Source organism: Rhineura floridana, chromosome 19 (assembly GCF_030035675.1).
Source record: "Rhineura floridana isolate rRhiFlo1 chromosome 19, rRhiFlo1.hap2, whole genome shotgun sequence".
In the NCBI taxonomy this organism is placed as follows: domain Eukaryota; kingdom Metazoa; phylum Chordata; class Lepidosauria; order Squamata; family Rhineuridae; genus Rhineura; species Rhineura floridana.
This window is the reverse complement of record NC_084498.1, coordinates 15,292,417-15,311,858: the sequence shown is the minus strand read 5'-3', so window position 1 is coordinate 15,311,858 and position 19,442 is coordinate 15,292,417. Positions and strand designations below refer to the sequence as shown.

Genomic DNA, 19,442 nt, shown 5'->3' with positions numbered 1-19,442 from the left:
AGACAGATTATTGGTTCATCTGGCAGCTCTCCAACATTTCAGACTGTGTTCTCTCCCAGCCCTCCCTGAAGATGCCGGGACGTTCTTCACGCAAAGCAGAATGCTCTCCCACTGAGCTACAGCCCTTCCATCACCACACGATGGCAATGTTTTATGTCCACTGTTAGAGAAGGTATGGCTCTGAACACCAGTTACTGGGAATTGCAAGTGGGGACTTGACTGTTGCGCTCAAGTGCTGTTTGCGGGCTTCCCAGAGGCATCTGGTTGGCCACTGTGAGAAGAGGATGCTGGACTACCTGGGCCACTGGCCTGATCCAGCAGGCCTCTTCTCACGTTCTTAAGCTCTTTTATTCCATATACAGAAGACATAGGGGCAATTTTTTTACTCTTCTCCATTGTGCCGTGAGAAGTTTATTTTATTTGTAAAAGAGCAGAGATATTCTTTTTATACATATAAAAGCCCTCTAGTTGACTCAATTAGCACAAGTTTTCAAAAGAAAAGGGGAAAATAGATATTCCACAACAAGAGTTTGCTTTAGAGACATTACTTTGTCTCTTGGAGACCAGAGACAAACACACACAAGGAAGAGAGTCTCTCATTCCAGAAGCCAAGTTTGGGACAAAATACAAATCAACAGAAAGCCTAAAAGAAAAGAGGAAGAAACTTAATTTTAACACTAAAAGGGGGAAAAAAATTAAAATCCTTGTCCTTGTCTTAAAAGTCCGATTATTATTTCCTCTTATATATCTAACATAGTAAAAATGACATAATTCATCTGACATCTTCTTTCATAAGCATAATCAATGCACTATTAGCTCTAGCTGGCATTATTTCTCATCCGTATGCTGTAGCAAGGAGTTCTGTAGTCTGTTCTGAGTGTCCCTTTTCTTCCTCCCCCAGACTGGCCCGGTCTTCTGTCGTCAGTGACACTCATCACCCAAGCAGATGAACACCACCAGTGAAGAGACGGTCCCAAGTCTAGTGAACAGGGGTTGCCTGGATCAGTGTGGAGCAACCCATGCGCCGTTATCCTCCCGAGCGATTTCAGTTCAGTCCGAGTCATCTCCGCATCCATCGCTGCCTTCAGGATCGTGGTTCTGAAAGGAAAAGCATCACAGCAGTCAGTTCTGTTTCACAAGGCAACGCCTGCAATTCACATAGAAAGCTGCCATATATACAGAGTTGAACCATTGGTATTGTCAGCACTGACCGGCAATGGCTCTCCAGTGTTTCAGAGAAGGAACATTCCCAGCCCTACCTAGAGATGCTATGGACTGAACATGGGATCTTCTGCATGCAAAGCACACGCTCTGCCACTAAGCTACAGCCTTCAAGGTTGGCGGATCAACTAGCCCAAAATTATTTGTTTATTTATTCATTTTTTTCTATTTGTATGCCGCTTTTCCACACAAATGTGCCCAACGTGGCTCACAACGCAAAAGGGGGAAAAAGGCACATCAGTATAACATTGCAATAATAGTCCAAAGACTAGTCAAACATAACGTAACAATCCAAATGAAGAATTCATTTTGATAGTGTAAATGCTGTAACTTTTAAAATACCGTATCAGAACATATGAACCGGAGTCAGACATGAAAAACATTTCGGGCACAGTGAAAGATCAACAAAAATTTAAGCAGCAGCCAGTTCTTCAAAAATGCCAGCAAGCAGATTTCTTCAAGCCTGAAGTAAAATGTTTTCTCTCCCCCTTTGGTGTAAAGGCCAGTGTTATCAGGCAGAGAGGGCTGGGCCCAGAACAGCAGCATGCAGACAGGGCTGGGTGAACAGTTCACCTGCCCAGCTGAGTGGTTCCAGCTGCTGCTTCCTTCCTGGCAGAGGTTATCCAGGCATTGTTGCCCATTCCTGCCAGGGACTAACCTACGATCTTCCACATCAGTGATGTCCTCCTGATGCGGCCCTTTGGAGAAGGCCGTAGCTTAGTGGGAGAGCACTTGCTTTGCATCCAGATTCAATCCCCAGCATCTCCAGGGCTGGGAGAAAACTTTGTCTGGAATCCTGGATAGGTACTGCCAGTAGATCAGGTATAGGGGACCTTTGGCCCTCCATATGTTGCTGAACTATAACTTCCAGCCAGAATGGCCAGGGATGATAGCAGTTGGAGTCCCAACAATATCTAGAAGGCCGCAGGTTCTCCATCCCTGACCTACACCCAAATGATGTGCTCTACCCCTGAGCTACAGCCTTTCTACAGGATGGTGGCAAATCACTGCAACCTAGATCATTCTCAGCCACAGCTGGGTTCACGTTCCACAATAAGCAATACTCACTTTGACTTGGAAGGGCAGACAGACTTCTTTGTGGGAGAAGCTATATAACTTGACCCAGGCAGCAACTGCCCTCAGGGGTGTATAAGACACACAGAGAGGTAAGAAAAGGTAACTAAGGGGGTCAAGTGGCAATGCCACTTAACAAGCACATTTTGCGACAACTGAATTAATGCTTAAATATGTACCAAAAAAATCCACCCACCCAAAGTCATCAGCTGTAATGGGTGATAAACAGGTGATCTGAACACTCACTGCTTATTTTGCACACACTTGAGCTTTAATTGAATCCTCGGTCTGGGTTTTATTGATGCATTTCATTGCAACTTGAACCCAGCATTTACAATCTTTTCTTTCTCTCCATACCTCATGTGGTTATGTCTCTATACATGTGTGGTATGTAATGTATTATACACAGATAAGCACATGCATGCCAATTTAGGATAACATTCCATGCATCTAACAAACTGGACTCTAGTCATGAAAGCTTATGCTGTAATAAATATTTTGGTCTTTATGGTGCTGCAAAATTCTGAGGGACAGTTAAGGAGAACAGGTGGACTAGTTTAAGAACAGGAAACCTGTGGCACAAACAGTCACAGGCAGTTAAGAGCAGGAAAACCAATGGAGAAACGTGGAAATGTAAGAGCCCTGCTGCATCAGGCCAAAGGCCCATCTAGTCCAGGGCCCTGTTCTCACAGTGGCTAACCAGATGCCAATGGGAAGCCCACAAGCAGGACCTGAGTGCAAACGGAACTCTCCCCGCTTGTGACTCCCAGCAGCCATTATTCGGAGGCATTCTGCTTCCAGCAGTGGAGGGAGCCATTGTGGCTAGTAGCCACAATAGCCTTCTCCTCCATGAATTTGTCTAATCTTTTAAAGCCATCTAAGCTGGCAGCCATCAGCGCCTCCCATGGGAGCAAATCTCATACTTTAACCATGTGCTTGCTGTAAGAAGAACTTTCTTTTGTCTGTCCTGAAATCTTCCAACTTTCAGCTTAAATGGATGTCCCCCAGTTCTAGCAATATAAGAGAGGAAGAAAAACTTCCAACATCACGAGAGGGAGAAAATGAGCCAAGGACAAGGACTGTTTGTCATTTCAGCACATGCAGGTTCCATTACCTTTGAATCTCTGTTGTTGTCCGGCGCCCTTGATGCAGTGGAGTTGAAGTCGTGGTTGGGAAGAGTCTCTAGCCAGCTCACCATGGACTTCTCCTCTTTCTCAGTGCTAATGATTGTGGGGTAGATGTGTTGCTCTTTAAAAGCAACAATCTTCTCTTCTTCCTCCACCCACTCCAGGGCCTCATGGAGCCCATCATTCCCAAAACGCTTATTGTACTTTTCAAAGTGAACACGCTCTAAAACCAGGCCCAGCCCAGGGGCTTTGGGGACATCTACTTTCCCCTCTCCCCAGCTGCGCTCCAGGATGGACTCCGAGGCATAGCCCTTCATGATGGCGATGACCAGGCCAATCATCTTCCGGATCTGGTGCATCATGAAGCTTTGCCCTTTCACCTTGATCACAGCAAACTCCATGCCTTCCCTCGCAAAGGGCTCCTCGCAGTACATCTCCATGATGTAGCGTCTGGCGCTGGGGTCTTTGGGCCCCTTCTGAGAAGTGAAGTTGTGGAAGTTGTGGGTCCCCTTGTAGCAAGCCAGGAGGGCATTTATGGTCTCAAGCATCTGCGTGCTCAGGCGGTACGTGTCGTCCTGAGAATCGCAGTCCTTGTGCGCAAAGGTGAAAGTTGGAAGCATGTAAGAGTATGTCCGGGCATCACATTTGTTCTTGGAATTGAACCCTCCTGTGACTCTCTTCAGCCCTAGATTAAAAACAGGGATGTTCCATTAACAGGGTTTTAGGATCCCATCACTTTCAGGTCAACCGTGAACCTGTGATACTCTAAGCACAGAGATGCAGAAAACTGCACCCTCCAGATGTCACTGGCCTTCAGCTCTCATCATCCTTGACCAGTGGCCATGCTTGCTGGGGATGATAGGAGCTGGAATCTAACAACATCTGGAGGGCCACAGGCTGTCTATCCCTGCTGTAGCAGAATCAGGGTCAGGGGCCCACAAGTTTTGGCTGGCTTAAAGCAGCTCTTATTTTTCTCCAGTAGCAAACCATACAGATGCCGCACCCATGGCCCATGAACTGTTTACTTTCCAGCCTCTATTTGTTGCGGGTGGGAACTGACCACACAAGGAAGTGTATCGTGCCTGGCACAACTGATCTGGAAGATGCAACTAGCGCAGGATGCCGCAGCCAGACTGCTCACAAGAGTAGGCTACTGGCAACATGTTGCAGTGCTACTGAGAGAGCTGCACTGGTTACCAATTTGCTACTGCACCCAGGTTCACAGTTTGTGTGTTTATTCACAAAGCTCTAAACAACTTGGGGGCAGAGTACCTGCAGGACTGCCTGATTCCTGATGCTCCACCTCAATCTTTTGGTGGTCCCACATGCCTGAGGTTGGGCTGGCCTTTACCAGGGGCGGAGCCTTTAGTGCAGCAAGCCCTACCCTGTGGAACTCCTTGCCAATAGAGGTCCAGCAGGAATCATCCCTGCTCGCTTTCAGATGTCTTCAGAAAACTGCATTATTTGGACAGACCTTTCAAACCTCACCACCTTTATTTATTTATTATTTGATTTATATCCCCCCCTTCCTCCCGGCAGGAGCCCAGGGCGGCAAACCAAAGCACTAAAAACTTTAAAACATCGTAAAAACAAACAAAAACACTTGTGATATTTTATATGAAAGTGTGATTTATAAATATTTAATATAAAATTTAAAAACCCAGAAACTTGCGGCCGCTCTCAACCACTGCTCAGTTCACTTTTCACAATAAGGAAGGATTATTCTGGCCTGGAAGGACACATGGCACACACATAAGCTCCTTCCATCCATGCAGGAGGAGCTACATCAAAAATGCCAACTTGGCCCAACTCACAGGGAGCATCAGCCAACATCAGGCACCAGCCGGAGATAGCCAAAATTTGTGCTTGCCAAAGACTGTGCCTTGACTCCCTCAAGGCTCATGGATTGGCAATGTGGTGCCCTCCCAAGAATAGTTGGACTACAACTCCCATCATCCCTGGTTATTTGCTAGGGTCCTGGGGCTGATGGGAACTGGAGTCCAGCAACGTTTGGAGGGCACCATGTTGGCTACTCCTGCACAAGTGGAGCAGGCAGCATTTTCTGATGTCACAGAGCTCAACTCAAAGCATCCCCAATGCCCAGCATGACTCACCCCTCCTATCCATTTCCAAGGTGGTGAGAGGGGCTCATTCATAGTACTCCGGTTTTGGAAAATTGGAAGGTCAGATCATCGAAATCAAGACCCACACCCCAAACTCCTGTAATTTAGTGCCTTACCTAGAATTCTTATATGAGGGGGAAGATGATGGTTTATCTTTTGCAAAATATCTTCTATCAGCCAGACCTTCAGAGAAACAATCTGCCCGGCTGCAGAAACACCCTGCGTTTATCAAAAGGCAGGCATTAAAACAACAAGAAAAAACAACAACGAAAGGCTTAATCAAGCACTGAAGGAAACCTGAGAGCAACTTCAGGTCATAAGCATGGATTTGGGCAGTTAGTATAAGCTGAAAACAAAGAAAGCTGGGCTAAGCGATAGAGGCCTCTACATGGAACCATATCCTGGGGACCACAAATCTCACACTCGCATGTTAGGGGAACGTAGGAAACTGCCTTTTAAAGTCAGAGCCTTGTTCCATCTAGCTCAGTATTGTCTGCACTGACTGACAGCAGCTATCCAGGATACCAGACAGGAGTCTCTCCCAGTCCTATCTGGAGATGCCGGGGATGGAACCAGGGACCTTTTGCATGCAAAGCAGATGCTCTGCCACTGAGCTACGGCCCTTCCCCAAAGTTCAACACACAAGCCAGGAGAAAGAATGGCCTGGGTTACTCCTGTGCCTTTAGGAACGGTCTGATCGGCAAAAATGAGATCACATTACGCTCCACCAGTGCCAATCAAACTTGGTAAGAGGCACTGTGACAGGGGCCAGCAGAAGAACAGTAACATTCACATCTTACAGGGGAAGGGCTTCCAGATGTTCCTGGACTCCAACACCCATCAGCCCCAGCCAGCATGGCCAATGGGGCATGGATGAGGAGAGTTGGGAGTCCAACTACATCTGGAGGGCCATAGGATCCTCATCCCCATCATACAGGTATGGAAGATGTGAGATTTTAGGCTGGGGCAGTAGTTCCTAAACTCCCCCCCCCCCAGACCACTTGAAAATTGCTGAGGGTCTTGGTGGACCAATTCATGATTTTTCTGCCTCTTGCAGCAACTGTGACGCACTGTGCAAAACGCTGCATGATTTTTAACTGTCTCTTTATTGCTTCTTTCACTTTTTACGTTGCATGTTATGATATTACAATCTACATTCCGCAGAACTCAAATTGTAACACAATAAAAGGAGCAACAGAAACAAACGCAGTGAAAAGTTAAGAAGAATACTGAATGCAGATGTGCCACAGGCCCCCTGAATGAGGCTCGCGGACTCCCAGTGGTCTGCCGACCACAACTGGCGAACCCCTGGGCTAGAGAGCCAAGCTCAGCGGTGGACCATACGCTTTAAATAGGAGTAGAGCAGCCCTGCTGGGTCAGACTGTTTGGTCAATTTTCCTCCAGCATCCTGCATCTGGTGTTCTAAACCAGGCAAGGGGACTACTCAAAGTACAGCAGGCTCTCTGTTGCAGACCTTCACCCCCCCCCCCAAAAAAAACACCTAGAGGGTTGCAGGAAGACACATGCAGGAGGGAGAGAAGCCAGCAAGCTCTTTCGTCTTTCTGCCTTGCATGATGACAATACAGAATGGCAGTGGATCTGGCTAGGAGGCTGGATCTGTATTTCCCCCCCACCCCCCGGTGGGCCACATTTGACATGTGACCGTGCTCAGTGGCTACTGAATGCTGACTGTAGGGGGTAGGGCAGCAGGGAGGCAATACAGAAACCCAGCAAGGGGTGGGGGAGTGGAATGCATTTGCTGGAATCCACAATGGAAGCACTCCACACCACAAAAAATCTGTTGCCGCTCCCCTGATACACACTATATTGATATATAAATCTATTTTGTAGCGTGGCAGCACCCTACTCTTTGGAACTCCCCGCCTATTGACATCAGGCAAGCGTCTTCGCTGTATTCCTTTCAGTGCCTGCTTAAAACATTTTTGTTTAAAAGCCTATCCAGACGCATAGATGTTGATGTGTTTTGCTCTTTTTAATCTGTTGCGGTTTTAATTCTTTTAAAAATGTTTTTAATTACTTGTTTTTGACTGTTTATTGATCATTTTAATGCTTTTTTGTAAACCGCTTAGAAGTTTTTTATACTCAAGCGGCATGCAAAATTTTGTTAACTCAATAAATGAAATAAACCCCAGCCACCTTGTCTGTCCTGGCGCATCTCTGAAAAGACATTTTCTTCATGTCTTCGCCGTGATTCTCCGGGATGCAGCCTGACCGAATGAGGGCCAACACCAAGTCATCCTCAATGGTCTTGTATTGAGCATTCCCCACATTGCGCTGGAAAGGGGGGGAAAAGAAGATTAAATGCATCTCGCTTGCCAGAGCTGGAGCTGCCGAGACACTGAACAATGGATCAGGAAGTCACCCCAGCTGCCAAGTGCCTGTGCTGGCCTCAAGAAAGGTGTCGAAAAGGTAAGAGCTCCAGATTAACTGACCTCAAGTAAGATCCCAGAGCCAGCTGCTTCCTACCATGGGAGAATCCTGTACAGAAGCCCTATCTGCACTGTATGTTTAGAACGTTATGATACCACTTTAAGCAGCCATGGCTTCTCGCACAGAATCCTGGGAACTGTAGTTTGCTAAAGCTGCTGAGAGTTCTTAGGAGGCCCCTATCCCCACCTCCCAGAGCTACCAGTCCCAGAGTGGTTGAACAATCACTCCCTCTATATCCAGGGAACTTGGCCCTCCCTCAGCTGTCACTTAGTGGCAGTCCTTCCACTCGGCTACCTGCCTGTTCCCATCCCAGGTGGCCAAACTTTTAAGGACTGGTGCCTGAACTTGTTTCCCCACACACTCACACACACACTCCATTTTTTCCTCACATGTCACATCTTCTAGATTGTAAGCCCAAGGGCATACTTATCTTCGCAAGCTACTTTGGAGTCCTTTTTCGTTAAAGATCACAGTAAAATAAAGCAATGCTTGCAATAAATAAACAGAGCAGCAGCCATGCCACCAACCCCCATCCTCCTCTCATCCCTATCTGCATGCCTAGCAACCAACACACAAAGGCTGCAAGCATATGTAGGCATGCAGAAGTGAATTACAACAGGCCCAGCTACTCCGCATACTGCCCCAGAATATGTCGCCCACTTCACCAACACACTGGGAAGGTTCTACTCCTAGCTACTCACTTGCATCCCATGATAGCCTTTTCCTGAATACGCCATCAGCAGCACAACCTTCCTTTTGGGGAACCTTTTGGCCCCATCCCCGACGTCCTCTCCACTGGTCTTGAACCGTTTCGTTTCATGCCCATTTTCCTCCTCCTCGCCAGCCTCTTCCTCCTTCTCCTCTCTGTCGCTGTAGCTGCTCCTCAGCCTCTTGGCCTGGCTGCCGGCCACAGTTCTGAGCTCCTCAGCCATCTCAAAACACTGGAAAGAATGATCCAAAAGGTAAATCTTCATGTAAAGTGCAGGTTGCCCACAGATGGTGTCAGGGTAAACGCAGATGGGCAACTCAGCACACAAAGCCAATCAGCCAAACAAAATGCTCTTAAAAGCAGCGAAGCAAGAAAGGCCCCTATACGTTTAAACCAGAATCACACAGCTTTGAACACTCATCGTTTCCCCCCAAGAATCCTGGGAACTGTAGTTTGTTACAGCTGCTGAGAACAGTTAGGAGACCCTATTCATTGACAGAGCTACAATTCCCAGGTGGGGACTAACAGTCAGTCCTTCTTATCAAATTATTTTGGCATTGAGACAGAGAACCCCACATGCACATCTCCTCTCTTCTAGCAGGAAACTTTTTTTTTTTAAGGATAAAAGTGCCCTTTTCACAATCCTCTACATTCTACATAAATCAGCAGCTTGACTCTATCTGGCGAAGGGCCGTGGCTCAGGGGCTGAGCCTCTGCTTTGCATGCAGAAGGTCCCAGGCCTGTCCAGTCCTCAACAGCATCACCAGGCGGAGCTGGGAACGTCCCCTCCTTGAAACCCTGGAGAGCCGCTGCCAGTCAGTGGAGGCAACGCTGAGCTAGATGGAGCAAGCGTCTGACTCGAGATGAGGCGGCTTCCCGCGTCTCTCTGCTTTTGGAGCAGGTCCTTTCTCAGGAAGCGGCATCATAAATAGCAGCAGCAGCCAAGAAGGCAGCTTCCTACACCTTTGGAGCATCAGCTACTTTCTCAAGGATCTCCGACTAAATAAATACGTTTCTCAGGCCGCCTCCGATAAATGAATAAAGAGAAAGGGAAGGAGATACCTACGCTCCCCGTTTTATTCAGCCGCCAGCCACTCGCTGTTCTCCCAAAGGAATCAGCAGCCAGCCGTTGCAGCACCCTCGAGCCCAACCAGGCTACAGGCATCCCCGGGCTCTCGAACAATGAAGGCACCGGCCGGGCGCGGTCGGGGTCTTCCCCTTCCCTCCGAGAAGGCCAGCTCTGTCCAAGCCCCCCCCCCCGGGAGCCTCCGTCCTGTAGGAAGAGGCAGAGGCGCGCTCTCCTCTTTGCAAAGAGCCCGCAGCGGAGCTTCTGCCGCTCCAGCCACTTACTCAGACGCCGCAGCCAGGCACATTCGCTGCTGCCGCTGCGGATGCATTTGCAGCCTCCTGCCCTGGACCACGTGGGGAGCAAAGGATCGGGGAGGGTGGGAAGGGAACGCCTTCCTAAGGCAGCCGCGGAGGGACAATCTCACTCTGTATCAGTCTGCGGCGGAGCGTTTCCAAGGGGAGGGGGCCAGAGCTCGGCGGTGGCAAAGGCAGAAGGGAGCGCGAGTAGACCCCTTCCAACTCCCATCATCCCTCGCAATTGGCCACGCTGGCTGGGGCTGATGGGAGTTGGAGTCCATCAGCATCTGCTGGGCCACCTAAATCCCTCGGGGCGTGGGCAGGAGGGGACCCAAACTCCCCTGAACAGTCACGAAAGAGTTAAGCCTTCATCAGGCAGGATGTTAAAACAAAACTTTTGTGTTGAAACAAGCCCACGCAGATATGCCGTTTTCAAAAAGCTTTTGAAATATTAAGCGGTTTATAACTGCTTTTCAATAAATGAATGAACATTTTATTATCTAGGGTTGTTTTTTTTAAAAAAAAAAACATTGATTTTAACTATATTTGGATCATTTTATTACATCTACTTGTTTTTAAAAATCAATTTTATCGGCATTTTAATGAATATTTTCTATTTGTTGTATGCAAACTGCTTTTTTGTTATTATTAACCTGTACATAAACATAAATCTTGTTGAAGAAAGGCAATCAACCAGGGTGGGTGGGAAGAGAGTGATGTGGTTGTTTCCCAAGTCTGTAGCTGAAAGAATAATAATCTTGAGGTGTGGAAATGCTGAAACAAAGCGTTGGATTTTGCAGAGGTGGTTAGATTAGCCAGCCTTCCCCCAGCCTGGTGCCTTGCAGGGGTTTTGAACTACAACCCCCATCAGGCTTGACCAGCATAAAACATCTGGAGCGTGCCAGGTTGGCAAAGACTGGATATTATTATTATTAATTTCCCATGAGGCATCCTAAAGCAATATAACATATAAAGCAGTTAAATAGATTTAGAAAGTTAAAACAATTGCATATATAAAAACAATTTTAAAAAATATAAATATAAAAACAGATTAAAACAACAACAGCACATACATAAAATCAATTCAAAGCCAAGACAGATACCAGCTGGGATACAGATTGCCATTTAAAAGTCATTAGCAGGTGCCAGAAAGACAACAGAGAAGGGTGCCTCTCTGATCTGTAACAGAAAGACGTTCCAAAGGGGAGGTGCCACCACACTGAGGCCCTGATTTCAACATCCTGGGGAATGGACCTCCTGATAGGTGGTATCTGCAGGATGCCCTCTCCTGTAGAACACAGTGATCGATTGGCTATGTAGGGGATGAGATGAGGTTGCGTCTAAGTCCTACTCACAGCAGACCATTGAAACTGATCATGTTAGTCATGTCCATAAAGTTCAATGGGTCTACTCTGAGTTGGACTAGCATGGCATACAATTCAAGATCCTTTAGAATTGCCTAATTCTAAGCACAACTCAAGGTGCATAGTTAATACCCAAGTTATCCAGACATTGAGACAGAGAGTCCGGCATGCATCTCTCTCCTCCTCTATCAGAAAAAAAAAACCAATACCGATAATAATGCCCTTTCATGGTCCCCCCAAAAAATCAGCTGCCTGTCTCTACCTGGAGAAGAGTTGTGGCTCAGTGGTTGAGCATCCGATTTGCATGCAGAAGGTCCCCGGCATCTCCAGGTAGGAGACACTCCTGCCTGAAACCCTGGAGTGGACAATTCTGAGCTAGATGGGCCAAGGGTCTGAGCTAGTATAAGGCAGCTTCCTATGTTCCTCCTGAAACAAGGAATGCCATTTGTCCTACTATACAGAGGACAGCCCTCTGTTTGAAGGGCTGTCCTGTCTGTGTCCAGTTTTAAAAGAGGTAGCACAGTGGTTAGAGTGGACTCTAACCACTCTCAGACTAGGACTGGGAGAGCAAGACTCAAATCCCTACTCAGCCAGGAAGCTCACTGGGTGACCTTGGGCCAGTCTCTCCTCTCTCAACTCTAACCTACCTCACAGGGTTGTGGTAAGGATGAAACAAAGAAGGGGGAGGCACACGTAGACCTCCTAGAGCTGCTTGGAGGAAAGGTCGAGACAGAAAGACTGAAAAAGTTTATCCCACTCATGATCTAGTGTGTTACATTGAGGCACAGTGAATTAACTAAGCATAACATAACCTGAGCCTACGGCCATACTATCCCAAACACTCTGGATCTGATCTGATCTCTGAAGCTAAGCAGGGTCAGGCCTGGTTAGTACTTGGATAGGAGACCACCTGGGAATACCGGGTGTCATAGGCTTAGAGGAAGGCAATGATCAACCACCTCTGAATACCTCTTACCATGAAAACCCCATGAATATATCCAAAAAAGATTCAAAGGGTCGCCATAAGTCGTAATTGTTGACGTGTGTGCGTTGTTGCGTAAAACAGCATACGTTACGTTGGAGTTAAGTTGCTCAAGAAACTTCTCAGATGCATTAGATCAGGTTAAGAGTCTTTTATTAAGACATTATGGCTTAAGGCTTTAAGATCCCCCCTTCTAGGAGAGAAGTTCTCAGTTCAAAGACATTACACAGAAGACTCAGGTCAACACAGATAACTGCTAGAACTCTCCCAGTCTATCTTGATGCTGCCATGACAACGGCCTTGGCTATCCGTTCCCAGACTGGGCAAAGACATAACTTCTCTTAGCTACAGATTTCCACACTTTCAGACTTGATGGAAAAACACTCAGTGACAGTGTGGTTCAATGGTCAACAATCTCCCCTTTTTCCCATCATGTCTGTAACTCATTACAACAATAACAACAATACATTTCTCCAATACATCTTGAAATACAGCTTACATTGCAGTACAGTTCAGAACATCTCTGTACATTTAGCTAACACTTTATTCAATCAAACTTTGGCTGTACACATGTCAAATACAAAGTGTCAGGATCCATGTCCACCAGTTTATGCATTCCAGGACTGGTAATTACCCCCACAGTATATCTTTCTGGCGGTTTCCCTATGTTTACTCTTGTAGAACGTCTTAATGGCACTAGGGCTTCTGCTCTCTCTGCTCCCCCATCTGTGCTTGTGCTTGGCACAGCCTGTGCAGGAGATTCCATTTTCTCAACCTTGCGTTTCTTCGATCTACGTTTCCCACAAATGAGCCCATTTAACGCATCCCTGAGAGGAATATGTGTGCCCTCCACCTTTATGTCTGGATTTGGCTTAAATGTTTGTGATTGTGTGTCATCTGACCCTGTAAGAATGACTGTTTCCCTTTGATCCCAAGGTTTTTCTGAGACTTTAATGCTTCTGCTCAGAATTAACTGCTGTGTTTCTGACAACCAAACAGATTCTTGTTGTTCTCTGGGTGCAAGCTTGCCTCTTCTTTTTCTCTGTGGAATGTGTACCCGGCTGCTTTGCACTCTCTTAGGCATTAACCTGATTGCATTACATGAAGATTCCATGTGAGCAGTAAATACTGACTGTGTGCCTTTTACAGCTGTCTTTTTACAGCTCTGGCGGTCATTCCCTTTCCGCCCCATTAAACTCAAAGCATCAGCACACTTCACACCCATGGTCATTCTAAACTGCCCTTGTGTCATGAAACCCTGACAGACAACTTTGCCTCTTCTTTGCACAAAACATTTCCCTCTGTCAAACAAGACCGAAAATTGACAACTCACCAGTTTTCTTACTGACAACATGTTATGAGCCAATTCTGGAACAAACAAACATTCTGAAAGTATTCCCAACTTGTCAAATCTCACCAGACCTCAGGCTTCCACAATCTTTTGCGATCCATCCGCAAGTAAAACAAAGTCCTGCTCATTTGTAGACGTGTAAAACAAACTCCTGTCTTTAATTAATATATGGCTTGCCCCTCTGTCAACAATCCAGTTAACAGGTGCTAAATCTTGAGACTTCTGTTTACAAACAAAGTTCACATTTCCCTGCTTCAAGCCTCCGTCCCTGGAGTTTCGCTTGACTGCACAGTCTTTCTGGAGATGCCCACGAGCCCCACAGGCATAACAAGCCTTCAGCCATTGCTGTTCTTGCTTGTTTTCCTGTCTGCTGCTGCTTTCTTCTTTCAGCTTGGCTCTTTGCTTTTCCTCAGCATTTTTCGCCTCTTGTCTCCGCTGCCATTCCTGGGTCAGCTTTTCCTCAATAAATGCAACGTTCAGACCTCCGTCAGGCATGGCTTCGAAAGCCATGACCATATTATTCCAAGTCCCATTGAGTGAAGCCAGGATCAGATAGGTCTTCTGAAGTTCAGAGTGCTCAACGCCTCGGTCCGTCAGCTCAGCAAACAAACGTCTGAATTCCGTGAGATGCTCACTCATTTCGCACTCACCCGTGAAGTGCATCTAGTAAAGCTTCCGTGCCAAACACAATCTAGATCCCGCAGTCTGTTGCACATGTAGGGCCTCCAACACGTCCCACATCTGTTTGGCGTTTGTAACATCTCTCACGTGTAGCAGTTGAGAGCCAGATAGAGCCAGAAATATAAAAGCTTGCGCCTTCTGATCTCTACGCGTCCAGGCCGCGGTCAGTACCGCCGGAGGGGGTCCATCTATAATGTCCCATAAATCCTCTTTTATCAGCAAAGCCCTCATCCTCAGCTTCCAGCTGGCAAAATTCTTTTCCATCAATCTTTCCATTGGCAAGCCTCCCCCAGACAGGTTTACAGCCATGTTGCTCACCTCTGTCTGGTACAATCAATCAAGCTGCCCTCTGGAACTCCGTCTGCCTTTCAGACCAGCAACTTACTCTTGTGTAACACGCTGTGGATCTGGGCCCAGAACCCCTGTTGACGTGTGTGCGTTGTTGCGTGAAACAGCATACGTTACGTTGGAGTTAAGTTGCTCAAGAAACTTCTCAGATGCATTAGATCAGGTTAAGAGTCTTTTATTAAGACATTATGGCTTAAGGCTTTAAGATCCCCCCCTCTAGGAGAGAAGTTCTCAGTTCAAAGACATTACACAGAAGACTCAGCTCAACACAGATAACTGCTAGAACTCTCCCAGTCTATCTTGATGCTGCCATGACAACGGCCTTGGCTATCTGTTCCCAGACTGGGCAAAGACATAACTTCTCTTAGCTACAGATTTCCACGCTTTCACACTTGATGGAAAAACACTCAGTGACAGTGTGGTTCAATGGTCAACAGTAATCAACTAGAAGGCATATAACAACAACAACAACATAACATGAAGCACAACTGGACATCCAGATTCCTTTCCTCTCCCTCCACCTTCTCTTGGCCTAGGAGGAGACCTGCTGTAGGCTTGCATCAAGAGCCCTGGCAGGGAGCTGTCTGAAATCCTGGTAAGTTCCCAATTTTTGCAGAGCTTAAATTCCACAATCAAGGTTCAACAGACATGGTGCGAGCGGTGGGATATGAACCCACGCTTCCCTGCAGAGGCCAGAACAGAGGCATAACTAGGGACCGGCTTTCTGCTGTGAATGCCAATAGCTGCACCCAGCACTGCCGTATCGAAGAGTGCTGCTGGTTAATAAGAGATTTGTGGGAGTTGCCACCACTACACAAGGTGAACACCTCCCATTTGCTGAGTAGGTGAGCCAGCTAGCCTGTAGCAGAGCAGAAACCTCTTCCCTTCTGCTGAGCGAGTGCCTCCCAGCAGTGGTGGCTGGTGCTAATTGGTACTGGCAGGGCCCCCAAATGGTAGGTGGAAGTGGCAGGCAGTGCCCTCCCTAGACTTGAGACAGGCAGATGGAGGCCAGCGGAGGGCTGGCTGAGGTTGGTAGGGCAGGCTGAGGTTGGTGGGGCAGTGCCTTACTTGCCCTAATGGACCAGCCTCCATCGCCTCCCAGCCATCTCATCTAGGGTCACCTCTCACATAGCATCACAAAGGTGAGGCTGCTACCATCCACAACAAACAGGCTGAAGGTGAATTTCGCGACACCAGAATCCACAACAGACCTGCACAGTCTGTAAGCAGATGGGGAAGCAAAGGAAAGGGACTCTGCGTATGCGCAGGAATAAGTTTGCCCAAAAGTCTTTCAAATTCTTCACCCCCTTGATGGTAAAGTAACTCTGTGCATGGTCTGGGGAACTCAGTGCAAGGTGCCACTACCGGAGGCAGCGTGCTTCTGAAAAACAGTTGCTGGAAAACGCAGGAGCAGAGGTGCTGTTGCGCTCAGGTCCTGCTTGCAGACTTCCCATAGGCAGCTGGTTGGCCACTGCGAGAACAGGATGTTGGACTAGATTTTATTATTTATTTATTTTATTTATTTAATTTATATCCCCCCCTTTCTCCCAGGAGGAACCCAGGGCAGCAAACAACAACACTAAAAATACTCTAAAACATCATAAAAACAGACTTTAAAATATATTAAAACAAAACATCTTTAAAAACATTTATGTTTAAAAAAAGTTTTGAATAGATAGATGGGCTAGTGGCCTGATCCAGCAGACTCTTTTTAACTCCAGACACAGGTTTTTGCCCTGGATGAAATTGCTGATAAATTTCCATCGGCTTCCTGTCACTTCGAGACTACCTGGGGTGCGGGCTGGCTAAGGCCTATTTCTTTTAGGGCTGTTAAAATCATGTTAGCGCTCTCTTTGGGACTGGGAGCCGTTCCAAATGTAGAGTCATCATAAAAATAACAGGCTGTGAAGCATTAATGCACCCTGTGTGCCACAGCCCCAAAATTCATGTGCTCCCACTCTGGAGAGCTTTTATGAGGTCAATTTCAATGCTGAGTGGATTTGATGGTAAGCTCTCCCCACTGGTGCCTCACCTGCCCACCTTTAATTTTATCATCCCCCATTAAACTTGCATGACCTGTGAAACTCACTGCCCTCATATAAACAGCGAGATGCTCTCACGCTTTTCTCTCCCAGTTTGAGTTCTTGCTTGAAAATTTTGTGCCAGAAGTTACAAACGCTTGCAAGTTTGTGCCCTTGTTCATTCTCAGATTGCAGAGGAGCAAGCTTATATTATTAAGTCTCTTGCAGCAAAGGTAGACAAAGAGTGCTGTCAGATACCTTAAAGACTGGAAGACAGACCCTGTTGTGGGTTACAGCCCACTTCATCGGATGGGCAGAGGGTTCTAGTCTCCGACAGCCAGGGCCACAATAAAGCTACCCCAAGACTCTCTCTCAAATGTGCTAGAACTAACAAGCAGAGGGCAGCATCTTCCTTGTAAGGAAACAAATTGGCTCGAGATGAGTTGTTTCTGTGCAGAACTGTGCAGATTTGTAGTGCAATCCGACATATGTCTATTCAGAAATAAGTTCCACCAAGTTCAATAGGACTTATTCTCACGTAACTGTATTATATGTATTGTAATGTATATAATATCCAACAGGGAAAGACAGCTGGTTGGGAATGGAATCTTAAATGTAGGGAAGGAGCAGCTTTGAAAGAAATGAGGGTGCCACAGCATCTGATTGTCCTGATGTGCAACCTATACTCTGGACAAGAGGCTACTGTAAGGACAGAATATGGAGGAACCGATTGGTTTCCCATCGGAAAGGGTGTGAGACAGGGGTGTATTTTATCACCCTATTTGTTTAATCTATATGCAGAACATATCATACGGAAAGCAGGATTGGACCAAGATGAAGGAGGTGGGAAAACTGGAGGGAGAAACATCAATAATTTAAGATATGCAGACGATACCATACTCTTAGCAGAAAACAGTAATGATTTGAAACGAATGCTGATTAAAGTTAAAGAGGAAAGTACAAAAGCAGAACTACAGCTGAACGTCAAAAAGACTAAAGTAATGACAACAGAAGATTTATGTAACTTCGAAGTTGACAACGAGGACGTTGAACTTGTCAAGGATTATCAATACCTCGGCACAATCATTAACCAAAATGGAAACAATAGTCAAGAAATCATTAGAAGGTTAGGACTGGGTAGGGTAGCTGTGAGAGAACTAGAAAAGGTCCTCAGATGCAATGATGTATCACTGAACACCAATGTCAGGATCATTCAGACCATGGTATTCCTGATCTCTATGTATGGATGTGAAAGTTGGACAGTGAAAAAGGCGGATAAGAGAAAAATCAACTCATTTGAAATGTGGTGCTGGAGGAGAGCTTTGCACATACCATGGACTGTGAAAAAGACAAATAATTGGGTGTTAGAACAAATTAAAGCAGAACAGTCACTAGAAGCTAAAATGATGAAACTGAGGTTATCCTACTTTGGACACATCATGAGAAGACATGATTCACTAGAAAAGACCATAATGCTGGGAAAAACAGCAGGGAGTAGAAAAAGAGGAAGGCCAAACAAGAGACGGATTGATTCCATAGAGGAAGCCACATACCTGAACTTACAAGATCTGAACAGGGTGGTTCATGACAGATGCTCTTAGAGGTAGCTGATTCATAGGGTCACCGTAAGTCGTAATCGACTTGAAGGCACATAACAACAATATCCTTGCAGCCCTGCAAGGTAGGACAAGCCCAGGCCTGGCATCAGCAGGCATCCAGTTTGGGCTCTGGCTGTGGGCCCCTGAAGGGCTCCTCCTTAGGCTGGGAAGGTGGCGCTCCCAGGCACTCCCCTGATACAGCAGCACAGGCTTCAATAATCCCGCCCACGCCACCTGCCTCTCTCGCCAATATGCACAACATGCGCACTGTGTACACATGCCTGCCATCACCTAAGATGGCAATAGGGGCATTCCTAAGGGGTTTATGCCCCTGCTGCCATCCTGATTGATGGCAGGTGTGCGATTTTTGCGCATGGCATGCACACTGATGCAAGAGGTAGGTGGGGTGCACAGGCAGGCTTATTAGCCCCATGCCGCCTGTATGGCACTGTGGACCCAGAGCAGGCTGGTGTCCAAGGGTCCAGTTATGTCTGGTGCCAGCCCTGGACAAGCCAAGAGATAGCAACTGGTCTAAAGAGGCTGCAGTAAAATGCCTCCAAATTGTTCCGCAAAGACTATCCCTCTAAACACTCCATTGCAGTGGCTCTCATGTCATCTACTATAAACCAGGTCTAGGGAACATTTTTCAGCCCAGGGGCCTCATTCCTCTTGAGGCAATTTTCCGGGGGCTACAGGCCAATGGTGGGTGCGGCCAGACGCAAAAAAAGACAGTATGTAAATAAGTTTAATGTTGTAACCATAGGTCACAACACAGCAAATCAAAGCATACCCAAGAACATTGATACATTACACATCCAACATAATTTAAAACCATTCATACTTCATACACCCCAAAATTAATAAAATAAAAAACTTGAATTCAAAATGTCAGGGAAAGGAGACAGAGCAACGACTGTGAATTGTACCTAGTTTCTACACAAATACACCTCACTGTCCTCCATCCAGGGAAACCAGAGGAAGTGGAGGCTGGTGGCTCTGATGTCAGCGGGGCAGGGAATCCGCTCTG

The 19,442-nt window shown here is 46.8% G+C and overlaps 1 protein-coding gene and 1 pseudogene across 3 annotated transcripts; one reads left to right on the top strand and one right to left on the bottom strand.

Annotated features, from left to right (window-relative positions):
* Window positions 1–380: 380 nt before the first annotated feature.
* PUS1 (pseudouridine synthase 1) lies at window positions 381–10,305 on the bottom strand. 3 transcript variants are annotated; one of them, XM_061602483.1, is made up of 6 exons: window positions 10,056–10,305; window positions 8,698–8,937; window positions 7,703–7,840; window positions 5,662–5,764; window positions 3,410–4,107; window positions 381–1,098 (listed from the first exon to the last, which is right to left on the bottom strand). In XM_061602483.1, the coding sequence occupies exons 2-6, from the start codon at window positions 8,926–8,928 to the stop codon at window positions 1,051–1,053; spliced, it is 1,218 nt and encodes a 405-aa protein (XP_061458467.1). In that variant the 5' UTR covers window positions 8,929–8,937; window positions 10,056–10,305; the 3' UTR covers window positions 381–1,050. The 3 variants fall into 3 exon arrangements, with proteins under 3 accessions (XP_061458467.1, XP_061458466.1, XP_061458468.1); XM_061602482.1 differs by lacking the exon at window positions 10,056–10,305 and adding an exon at window positions 9,772–10,049; XM_061602484.1 differs by lacking the exon at window positions 10,056–10,305 and adding an exon at window positions 9,768–9,852.
* A 1,945-nt stretch (window positions 10,306–12,250) lies between these two features.
* LOC133373608 (5S ribosomal RNA) lies at window positions 12,251–12,369 on the top strand (annotated as a pseudogene).
* Window positions 12,370–19,442: the final 7,073 nt, after the last annotated feature.

What these genes read in the sequence shown, in the direction of transcription:
- PUS1 (XM_061602482.1), bottom strand. Translation starts at nt 9,870, where the DNA reads ATGCCTGTAGCCTGGTTGGGCTCGAGGGTGCTGCAACGGCTGGCTGCT. An exon ending in AAGGCTATCATGGGATGCAA is followed by an intron (nt 7,841 to 8,697) that starts GTGAGTAGCTAG and finishes CCCCCTTTCCAG; the next exon opens with CGCAATGTGGGGAATGCTCA. An exon ending in GATGCGCCAGGACAGACAAG is followed by an intron (nt 5,765 to 7,702) that starts GTGGCTGGGGTT and finishes TGATAAACGCAG; the next exon opens with GGTGTTTCTGCAGCCGGGCA.